Source organism: Plasmodium gonderi (assembly GCF_002157705.1).
Source record: "Plasmodium gonderi DNA, contig: Chr13, whole genome shotgun sequence".
In the NCBI taxonomy this organism is placed as follows: Eukaryota; Apicomplexa; class Aconoidasida; order Haemosporida; family Plasmodiidae; genus Plasmodium; species Plasmodium gonderi.
Genome location: NW_021628938.1, coordinates 332,771 through 344,900, shown reverse-complemented (window position 1 = coordinate 344,900; position 12,130 = coordinate 332,771). Strand labels below are relative to the sequence as shown.

At 31.6% G+C, this 12,130-nt stretch overlaps 3 protein-coding genes across 3 annotated transcripts; 2 read left to right on the top strand and 1 right to left on the bottom strand.

The window, feature by feature from the left end:
• Nucleotides 1-488: 488 nt before the first annotated feature.
• Nucleotides 489-2,123, top strand: PGO_130420 (threonylcarbamoyl-AMP synthase; the record flags this gene model as incomplete). Its single annotated transcript, XM_028689558.1, has 1 exon — nt 489-2,123. The coding sequence occupies one exon, from the start codon at nt 489-491 to the stop codon at nt 2,121-2,123; it is 1,635 nt and encodes a 544-aa protein (XP_028545359.1).
• Nucleotides 2,124-2,714: 591 nt separating this feature from the next.
• Nucleotides 2,715-5,948, bottom strand: PGO_130410 (hypothetical protein, conserved; the record flags this gene model as incomplete). The annotated part of the gene is made up of 1 exon (XM_028689557.1): nt 2,715-5,948. One exon carries the CDS (start codon nt 5,946-5,948, stop codon nt 2,715-2,717), a length of 3,234 nt encoding a protein of 1,077 aa, XP_028545358.1.
• Nucleotides 5,949-8,935: 2,987 nt separating this feature from the next.
• Nucleotides 8,936-11,602, top strand: PGO_130400 (hypothetical protein, conserved; the record flags this gene model as incomplete). The annotated part of the gene is made up of 1 exon (XM_028689556.1): nt 8,936-11,602. The coding sequence occupies one exon, from the start codon at nt 8,936-8,938 to the stop codon at nt 11,600-11,602; it is 2,667 nt and encodes an 888-aa protein (XP_028545357.1).
• Between the last annotated feature and the right edge of the window lie 528 nt (nt 11,603-12,130).

The window sequence follows — 12,130 nt, the reverse complement described above, 5'->3', positions numbered from 1 at the left end:
AAACGGACAACTTGGTATTTGACGTGTACGCGAGGATAAGAAGCCACTATACTTTTCATTGTTCCCAAGTGATCAACTTGTAGAGGAGTAAAGAGGATACACTAAGGAGAGAGAACCATTATAAGAAAACCAAAAAATGAGTGTATGATGAAAGTCAATGTTGCGCAAATATTAAAAGAAATAAAATAAAAGTGCAGATATAGGCACAGAAAAAGGCACAAATAGAGGCACAGAAACAGGCACAGAAACAGGCACAGAAACAGGCACAGAAACAGGCACAGAAACAGGCACAGATTTGATTAGGCACAAAAACGGACATTTCTTTTTCCTATAGCTTTTTCCCAACGTGAAAGAGAAGGTTGTGAATCTGCAAACAACAAAAAACTGTTGATATATTTTTTCATAAACAGTTGGATCGTAACATATATAGGGTGCAAACTTATGCAAGACACACAAGTAGCAATTAAGAAAAAAAACAGACAGAAAACATGGCAGAAATAATCAAAGGAACAGATTTATTAAACAATGATAAAATAAAAAGAAAATTGAAAGAACATATTGAAAAAAACTGCCTAATTGGAATACCAACCGAAACAGTGTATGGATTAGGAGGGAATTCATTAAGTGATATATCGTTGAGACACATTTTTGAAATGAAAAATAGACCAATAAGTGATCCAATAATATCACATGTTTATGATATAACTCAAGCATTTGATCAATTATATAATATTAACATTTTTGAAAAATATATTATTTACATATTAAGCAAGAAATTTTGGCCTGGTCCTTTATCAGTAATAGCTAAAGCGAATAAAAATCTGCCATTAATTTTAACAGCACATACTAGTTTTTGTGCAGTTAGAATTCCAAAAAATCCAATTGCATTAGAAATTATAAAAGTTTGTCAAGTCCCAATTGCAGCTCCATCAGCTAATAAATTTCAACATATTAGTCCTACGAATTCTATGCACGTTTTTGAAGAATTTAAAAATGAAAATATTCTTATCTTTGATGACGGACAATGTGATATAGGGATTGAATCCACAGTTTTGAAATTAATAAAGTATAAGAAAAAATCAATCAGAAAAGTGAACAAAAAGGACAGGCATCTCTCCTGTGGTTCCAAGGCGAATCGATCTCCCAATCGAAACGAAGAAGTGGAGGAAGTGGACGGAGAAGAGGAAATAACCACTGACATCGAATACGAAAAGGAATGTAAAAGAGAAATGGAATTTTTTCGAAAAGCAACAAATTCTTCTACTTCAGAACCGAATATACGAATATACGAAAAGTTAAAGAACCAGTTTGGGTCTATTGAGCAAATGCTGGAAAAAGGGCTCCCTATAGGACTCGGAATGGAAGAAACAGGGTGGGAAGATGCAGAACCCACCATTTTAGGGAAAATTTTAAAGTACAAAAATTTATACGACTATCGAATACGAATTTACCGAAGGGGAAAATACACCATGAGTGACATTCAGGATGCTCTAAGTTGTTTTTCTCTGCTGAAAGACATAGATGTTGATTTGTGCGAAAAAATAAAATTTGAGCACGTGGCTTTTCAGGGGAATGGTGGTCTAAATGAGAATGACAACCCGGATGAAAGTACAAAAGGATCTGCTGAGGCAGATGTGCGAGCGAAAACGAATGAGAAAGAGTGTTCTCAGGGAGAAGTGAGCCCGGGAATGCTGCTCACGCATTACAGCCCCGTGGTGTCGACATATCTAATAGATGTGTTGCAATATGGAGAAAGTAAAAATAATACAACGAATAAAAACAAAGGTGCAAAGATTAATTTGATGAATTGCATCCTTTTAGACATAGGGAATTCGTTTGATAATTATCAAAATGGTTTTCTTAAATATATTAACATTTCATACGATGGATTGTGCAAAAATGATGAACAAATAAACTTCGTTATGAAGAATTTTTTTTTGTTTTTAAGACATGCAGAAGAGCTAGCCATAAAACATGAGGCTGAAAACATTCTTATTTCCATCGTGAATTTAAAATCTCTCGATGAAAATAGTCTCTCTGTCTTTGACAGAATTTTTAGAGCCGCCTCGGGAAAAATAGTAAAAGTGGTTCTGCATCCAAACGGAGAATTACGTAGGGTATAGACATGTCTATATTGGGTAGTTCTATCACGGGACAATATCAAGAAAGGTAGATATCGCCATTTCTTATTTTTTTCTTATATTTTTCAGATTATTTTTTTACCGACGAAAGGTACACTTGAATAAAATACTTTCTGATTCATTTTTCACGAACTTCTTCTGAATTAAATATTCGAAACTTTGCATTATAATAATGAGAGGGATACATACGTTTGATTTTTTTTTTTTTTTTTTTTTTTTTTTGACAAGCGAAATAAAAATGTACTTGTCCGAATTTCATCATGTTTTCAGTTATTGTTATTCTGGTTATATGTGCAGGTGGTTTTGTTTACATGTTCTAATTTATGGACGCGTGGAGAATTAGTAGATGTGGTGTCACGAAGGTGATAATGCAAAATGGTGAAAACTTGGGAATTATTGTGAGAGTAAAAAGGAATGAAACACAATAAAGAATTAAATGAGAAGAGGGGGAAGTTGGGGTGATATATATATATGCACTACGTAGGAATAACAAAATTAGAACATGAGAGACAATTGGGAATACCGCTCAGACGAAATAAAGGGAGAGCGTCTCTATCCAGTATTTACACTTACCTATGGGTGAGAAGTAAACACAGTTGAAAAATGTGGAGAAATGGTCTTCTTATTACACATGTAAAATAAAAAATGGTTGAAGTATGCATCGTCAATTAGGTGATAATCGACGTTCGTACTGATATGAGGAATGAATAAGACAATTAAGATAGATGACAAAATGCACACAATACATGAACAAATTAAATTGAACGGAGTTATGCATTCAGGAGATACAAAAAATCGAATAATAGTATAAGTAATGAAACCCAAATGACCAGAGAAAATAAAAAGTCCAAGTAGGAAAGCCTTACATACAGTGTAGACACAGTTTATGGAAAAACAAAATAATGAAGCTTTTTGTATGAACAGAAATGAATTAAAAATAAGGGTATAAAAAATATATGTATTATCAAATAAACGAATTTCATCTTCTGATGTTGAATAAATAAACAAAAGAAAAGCAAAAGACATAAATATAATTATCAAATGGAAAAATAAATTTAACATTTTTATAAAAATTTTGTTTAATTGACAATATAAAAAAAAAGAAAAAAGGAGAATGAACAAATTTAATAAAATGGTAGATTTATTAAATTCGTAAAAAGTGGACTCATTTTTTATGTTTGAAATAAATATATTTCCCGTTAAAAAAAAATTTATGTATAAAAAATGAAAAAGAAAGTATAAAACACTTAATGCTACAAGGATGCATTTGTGTGCATTCATATGATACCATATCCACATTTTGTACAATTCCCACTTTTTTCTTTTTTTTAAATTTTTACAATAATGCAAAAATTCTTTATTTCTGCATAGTTTGCGTGTTGGAAAAATTTTATTATAATCTTTTTTTAATATATTCTTTGTAAACAAATCTGTATAATTCACTTTCACCTCCTTCAATTTGGCTTTTCTTTCCACACTGGAATGACAATTTAAGGAGTTATAATTTTTTCGAAAAATATCCCAAACATTCTCGGGAGTATCATCCACTTTTTTCTTTTTCCTCAAGTTTACATATTTGATAAGGAGATAATTTCCATCAAATGATAAGTTTTTCTTCGTCTGAAAATTATCATGAGTACTATTTTCATGTGTATCATTATGAACAAAATCTGAGTGTTCTTTTCCCTGGTGTAATGGCATTTTCTCCCATTCCTTGTACTCTTGGCCTGTCTTGCGAAATTTTGTTACAGCAAAAAGGTCACCATTAACACGGCCATTCCTACTGAGATTAAAATTCCCATTATGACTTCCATTAAGACTATCATTCCCACTGCTACACATTATTTGCTCTCCCGAATCAGCACCTTTGCAACCGTTTTGAGTCCTTTTTTTCTCTTCATGGTGATCCAAAGCATGGGCTGAATGTTGAGCAAAGTCGTCTTCATATTCATCACACAACTTCTGAACATTGCTTCTTTGCATTTTCCACATGTCCACATGGAGATGACAATCCAAGTGCAGATTCAATACCAGGATGATTAACAGGCTTAACAAGATGTAGCAAAGAATGTTCATTTTGTATAAAATGTACATATTTGTAAATTCCTTCAACCAAAGAATTAGTCGAGTCAAAAATATGGGTATTTCTTCGACCCAGATAATGAGAAAAACTGCTTTTGTCTTGTCTATCGGTTTTACATTCTCCATGATGATAATACAAAGAATGTTGCTAATTCCTTTGGCGAAGAAGCCACATAAACATGAAAGAATATAAAATGGGAGTAAGTGTTGGGACCATGTCCTACTATCTCCATAAGTCTCACTTTTGTTACTACTCCATTTTTCACGATCTTCCATCTCTTCGGTAAAATTGTGTCTTCCTATACTATGTGTTAACATTTCTACTTCATTTATCTCAGGGATATACATGAACTTGCATGTAGAAATTTCTCCAATTCGACAAAATGGATTGTTCAATGAATATGCTCCTTTTCTGTTAATGCCTCTAAGAGTGTTGCTTTGATTTATGTAAATTTTTTTTTTCTTTTTCTTCCATATTGTAGTATTCTCGTTTTTATTACTGATATTTGGGGAGAGTTTCTCCTCAGGAAAGGAAGTATCATTCAAATTATCAAGAATACATTTCCAGATTTTATGAAAAGTTTCCAAGTTTTTAAAATTTTTTTTCCTTTTTATACTTGATTTGCGACTAATGGTTGTTAATAAATGGTTATGTAGTTCTTCTCTATCTAAGTTGGACAATCCGATAGGCCACTTCTTAATTTGGTTATTGCAAAAATTATGGAACTCCTGGGGGTCGTTTGTATTATCCATGTTGACATCTATATGATTAGTCTTAGTCGAATCTCCATGAAGAGGAGAATTCACGCAATTGATTCTCCCGTTTCTTTGATAAAAAAGTGCATCGAAATAATTTGCTTTGTTAGAACTACAATTGTTAGTAATGTACTTTTTAGAATAATGTAATTTGTACGTAATTTTACTCTGATGAGCTTCACACTTGTGCTCAGTGTAGAAATTTTCAAATGAATCATAATTAGCATAGTAATGATTTCTAAGTTTGAATTTCCCTAGGTTAATAATTTTATTTACTTTGTTTATTTTCCTTGAATTTTTGTTCTTCCCTTTATTTATGTTCACATTTTCTAACTGTTCATAATAATTGCAATTATGTAATTTAGAGTGGTGGTAAATTTTTTCCCCTTTATCCATTTTTGGATATTGTGGATTTGTCCTTTCCTCTTTTTTGTTTCTGACCTGATGTACAGTTTCCACTGGGTATGCAAAGTATGACAATTCAGCTGATTTAAAATGTTGACATAACGTTCCATAAACACTTGATCCTTTCGAATAGTGAGATTCTGTTACATGATTCATGAAATTAACATCATCACCATCATACGCTTTCCTTAAATTTGTGATTTCATTTTTACATTTATGTTCAAATGGAAACAAGCATGGATTGAGTGAAAAAAACGTTAGTGTCGAAATTAAAATTAACGAGATAAAAGAAACATTTAAACATTTTTTACGTCCAAATATATCGGATAGCAATCCCAGAATCAAACTACCAACTCCTTGAAGAGTAAAATGCAGAGTGAAATATGTATCACTAACTTTTAAGGGATACACATATATTATGCTTATACACCAAGAATATATAAATAAACTAATAAAACAAAAAAGTAAAATTTTTATTTTTGTGATAGCTTTATATTCTTCATCTCTTAATTTGACATGGCTCAGATTTGGTTCTACATATGTGTTCCTTGTCACATTTCTCATTTTATTCCACTAGTGGGAATGGGGAGGATGGGTGTCCTCAAATAAGGATCTGTTCTTATGTTGATACTAACAAAATATATTGTGAAGAGATAAAAAAAAAAAAAAAAAAAACTGTCCTCCTATCAGTAGGGTACATTTGTTAGCAAAACAAAAATGCACAATTTATATGTTTGTGTAATTATTAGGAAGTTTCTCATGGATTCATTTTTCTCTTTTTATCAATGTGCAATACATTGATGAGTGCAGAGATGTGAAAAAAAAAAAAAAAAAAAAAAAGGTGACAATAATGTAGTGTACTGTGTGTGCATTAATGTGGAAACGTCACAAAAACGTTGGACGCTTTTGAGAGTGCTGTGGGATTTTGTATGTAGAGGACATAAAAATGTTTAAATGTTTAAAACAATCAATAACAGCTGAAACCTGGGGTTCCACATTTTTTTCTTCTTATTTGATTTCTGCAAAAAGGAAGCAACAATATTTCCTAAACAGAATTGTGTGGATCCTTAAATCCATAACCTTAAACTCATTCCGTAATGCAATCATTTGCATGTAAATGAGCTATATATATACACGCTCATTTTTATCACTTCACAGGTTCATCTTTATCATTTCACAGTTTTATCTTTATCACTTTATAGGTTCATCTTTATCACTTCACAGGTTCATCTTTATCACTTCACAGGTTCATCTTTATCACTTCACAGGTTCATCTTTATCACTTCACAGGTTCATCTTTATCACTTTTTTTTTTTTCTTTTTACATATCTATATGTCAGTCAAAGAACCGAAGCTTATGGAGAGATCTTGTTTAAAAGTGTAGATATCCGAAATAAAAAAAAATAAATAAGTAAAATAAGGAAGGCCTTAAGGTAGTGTGGCTGAATAATTTGTGCACTTTTTTTTCATGCACCTAGTTGTATATATATATATATGTGTGCGCATGAACAGGTGTTGCTAATGGAGACGAGAAGCGTTTTTTTTTTTTTGACTCTTTTTTGCTACATTTTTTTTTCATTTTTGGGCTTTCTTTCGTTTTTGTTCTTCCATTTGCTAATCACCCGTTTTTATGGCACGTAATCTCAAATAAGTAACAATAGTTGTGCTGGAGATTAATGCATACATGGATTGCCTTTTGCAAAAAAGGACCGAAGTGAAAGTGCAATTAATTGTGTAGGCCGGGAAAAGGCGCATATCAATGTGTGGGGGATGGGGTCTTCCTAATTGCGTACCTATCTGTATGCATTTTAAAGTGATCTCTTGCGTGATAAGAATAGAAAAATAAAACACCCTGACACGATTTAATAATTTTATTTGAAAAAGAATGAAGATTAAAAATAATATTCTAGGGAGGAGAGAAGAAACCCTATGAAAAAATATGCAAAAATGTGCAAAGCAGGTAAAATGCATGTGAAAAATAAGTAAAAAAAAAAAAAAAAATGTGCAAAATATGTGCAAACTGCATATAAATAGGTATAAAAAAGGCACAAAAAAGGCATAAAACACAAACAAAAGTAGATATAAAAATGTGTGTAGGAAGGCCAAAAACGGAAAAGTAAAACAATAAATATGATAAAGTGATAAAAAAGAAGTGATAAAGGAACGACAAAAAAGCAGTAAAAAATCGATAAATAAAAACCATAAAATTAGAAAAGGCGAAAATTCCCAAATGAAACACCAGCTTGTACTTTTGGGCATATTCGCACATTTTCCAATTTAAAAAAAATAAAAAATCTATAAAAACTACATAAGGGTAGAAATACCTTATCAGCATTTGGTGTTATGCCACTTTTCTCAGTATATCCTTAACAGAATATCTGAAGAAACCGTCCCTCCATTCTCCATATGGAAATAAGCTAAGTTATACCAAATCAGTTGAAAGTTTTTTTCTCCTAGACCAAGAAAGCACTAAGAGGATAAAAGCACATAAAAGTAAAAATATGCATTAATAAATCACACATTAATTAATCACATATAAACACACATTAAGAGAAGGGGTATGTGTTTGTACATGTGCGCCTTGTGAAAAAAGTAGAAAAGAACAAAAGGTATTAAGACCAAATAGAAAAAAAAAAAAAAAAATTCTTTGGATTTCATGCTTCCCCCGGGAGAACAACGAAAAAGGCAGAAACGTTTCTGCCAAGCTCGGTTAATAGGTACGTCTATATAAAGACGTGTAAAATTGCACACAAAGGTGCATAAAAAAAAAAAAAAAAAAGGGTACACACACACACATATATATATGCATACATGTATATAGATGTGTATTTACATAAATACATCCCTATTTACACTTCTACTTGTGCAAACATGCTTGCAGCTGAACACCTGCCCATGGTAACACCCATGAAAACACTTCACAAAAATTTAAACCAACACATGCACGTGCATTTACATATTCTCATTCAACAGCAGCTACGCCCGCACCCTCACCGGCGTCCTCACCGGAACATTCAACTGATAATTCAACTGATAATTCAACTGATAATTCACCTGAACAACCACCTGACCATTCACCTGAACAATCATCTGAACAATCACCTGAACGTGCGCGTGAACACATACCTGTGTACGCTTCTGAACTAACAACTGAACGCATACTTCCATGTATAGCTGCACGAACGACATCACACATATCAGAACATATTTCAGAAGACACATCAGTAAGTACGTCAATAAGTACTTCAGCAAGTACACCAGCAAGTACTTCAGCAAGTACTCCTACGATTACACCCCAGATTACTCCTGCAAGCACTTCAGCAAGTACATCAGCAAGCACAACAGCAAGCACAAGAGAGTATACTCTTGAACATACATCTGAACACACACCAGAACGTATATCTGAACATACACCAGAAAGAACAACCACAAACACAGCTACTCATACACGAACGGGGCTAATGAGATTTGTAAACACAAGAAACAGATGAGGGGAGAAGAAAAAAAAATAGAATAAAATAAAAAAATAAAAATTGATTGTGATAATCAACATGGAAGCTGAGAAGAATGACCCATTAAGCAGAGGAATAAATCAAGAAAGGAAATTATTTATAAGAAAAGAAATATTCGACCATGCTATTATATACACAACAAATAAGATGGATGAATGTTCTTTATTAACTTATTTAAAAAATTTCTATGAATATTTTAAAAATACAAAATCGAATTTTAACAATGATAAAAATATGAATGATAATGATGAAATTTATGTTACTATTGACACTTGGTTAAGTTATAATGAAATTATAAAAAATCAAGATAATATTTTGTGGGCAAATTTTAATCACAATATTTGTAAGTCCTTATGGATATTATTAAGTGTAACGTTACAAACTGTGAAAAAAAAGAATAATGTTAATAAACAAAAGACTATATTTAACGCCACTTTTAAAAAATTGTACTCACAAGAATTTGATAAGAAATGTGAACAGCAGGTATATCATAATAAAAACCAGAAATTTGAGGAACAACAATCTGGACAAATTCTGTACACCCATGATGGACGAGGTGAAAATAATCTTGATGCAATGCACGGGAACGTTGAAGTTTACAAAACAGAAACAAATATGAACTATGAAAAATGTACCGTAATGGAAAAAGAAAAGAATCTTTTGAATGATCAAGAAGAAACAAAAAAGGTACATGGAAATAGCAATGAAAAGGACAGAGAGATGAAAGACAAAGACAAATTTCATGTGTGGAGGGAAAAATGGCTAAATGAAGAGGTGCGTATTGAATTAGTTATGTTTTTTATAATTCTACAATTTCTAAAAATTGATAATGTGAAAAAGAAATATGACAAAACTTTGAGTGAAGACAGTTGGCCAAGTTTTAGCTGTTCCTCGCGATCCCTCGTCAGTCCAAGTGGGATAGGAAGCAACATTGTGGGAAACACAAATCCAAGTGGTAGCCCAAGCAACTGTGTGTGCAAATCAAACTTCTCCGATTTTTTCCATTTTTGTGGAAGTAATTATAATCATTTTTTAAAGACATATCTGGTAGCATTTTTATCTGCAGCAGATATCCTGAACAGTAGTAAACTGACAGACATTCCGTTGTATTTTAAAAATCAAAACTTTTTCCTTTTAGATTTTATTATTGATACAGGGGATCATACAAATGTGTATGAGAGGTACTTACAAAAAAATGAACCAAAAATTTTATATAAAACGAAAGATATATTAACATGGTTACTAAGCAATTTATATGCAACAGAACAACGAGACAATGTAGTATTGTTTAAGAATTCTTCAAATTGTAATAGTGAAACTGGCCAACCGTGTAGTGTTTTATATAGTACTAACGATTCATTTGGAGAATCTGTAAGCAATTCAAGTAATTCATCATGCTCCCGTAACATATTATGCTCACGGAACTCATCGACTGATCAAGATCTCAGAAAGGGATCACATTACAGTATTGAAAATGTAAAGAACGATATAATTGAAATAAAAAATCAGCAAGGGCAAACTATATATATTACAAATGACAAGAACATCGTTAACATAATAAATTGTAAAGAATGTAACATTTTTATTTTATCCAAAATGGAATATCTGAAAATACATGCATGTGTTAATTGTTATATTATTTCTTTATGTGTAGAAATGATTTCAACCATATTTAACTCAAACAATTTAGATATCCATTTAGTTACGAGAAGTTTGAAGATAGAAAATGTCATAGATACAAATGTGTATGTATATACAGAAACGAATATAATTATATTTGGAGACACACGAAATATTCAGCTAGCTCCTTATAACATCTTAAATTCGAAACAAAAAGCATGTCTACAGAAATGTCAAATCACTTTTGATAAAAATAAATGTGATCTTTTTGCTTTCCCACTAAAATGCAAAACAAATTTATTTCACTCCACTAATATGTCACTTTCGTTAAAGACACCCAGCAGTTCTATCACAAGGCAGGGCGATAAGCATGGAAAGAACTCCAGCAGTACAACCTCTGCAATTATAATTGCAGAAAAAGGGAATCTTGAGAGTGCAACTTCTGAAAGGAATGTCGAAGGTACAGCGGATAGAGGGATTGGCGAAAGTAGTCTCAGTCCCAGGGACGAAAAGAACGAAAGCCCTTGTAGCAAAACTTTTGACATTTCCAACCTCTCGAGTTCATTTACAGATTACGTGTATTATTTACTGAATCCCTCAAAATTTTTCTTGATTGAGTTTCCTAACCCAAATTGTTCTTCAAAAGGTGTAGAGATGAACACAGTTGGAAATGAGTACGAACAGAAATGTATCAATATGAGTGACGAACAAAATGTGCATTCAAAGAATATGCACTCAAAGAATATGAATTCAAAAAATGTGCATTCTCAAAATGTGCACTCACAAAACATGGATGAATATCCATTCCCGTTAAGTGGTGATACAAAAAGTGAAGAAAATGAGAAGTATGCCTGTTTGTACCTACCAGAGGTTTATAAAAATGCTGTAGAAAATCAAGATGATCTTATTCTTCAGTTTTTAAGCGTTATGGATAGCATACATTTAACGAAATTGCAGAAGCAAAAGGCGAGAAAAATACTAACATATAAATTATATACTTATTTAAAAAAGTCAAAAAATACATCTAGAGTATTGAACGATTTAATGGTCCAGGAGCAGGAAAGACAGGAACTTTTTTTTTTATAATCAAGGGAATTGACGAATTTTTGCATATGAAATTATGTTTGGTTGTCAGGTCATATAGTAGTGTTGTCAAAATGGGTAATAATGGGAATAAAAAAAAAAAAAAAAAAAAATATAAAAATATAAAAAAACTAAAAAAAAAAATTAAAAAAAAAATATAATAATAAAACAAAAATAGAAAAAAGAAAAAAAAAAAAAAGAATAAACTACTGCACAAAAGAAATGTGGAAACGTGTCAACCAATTTTTGCACCTTTGCAATTCGGAATGCGTGGACGTGCTCATGCATATTCGGGTATGTGCTGTGCATGTGCACGTGTACCTATATATGAGCATAGGTATAAGGTATATTATTATGATAGGCATTACATATCCATATCTATGTTATGTATTGTATATGCTTTTCATTCTTTTTATTTTGTTATTATTTTGTTATTATTTTGTTATTATTTTGTTATTATTTTGTTATTATTTTGTTATTATTTTGTTATTATTTTGTTTTTATTTCGTTCTTATTTCGTTCTTATTTCGT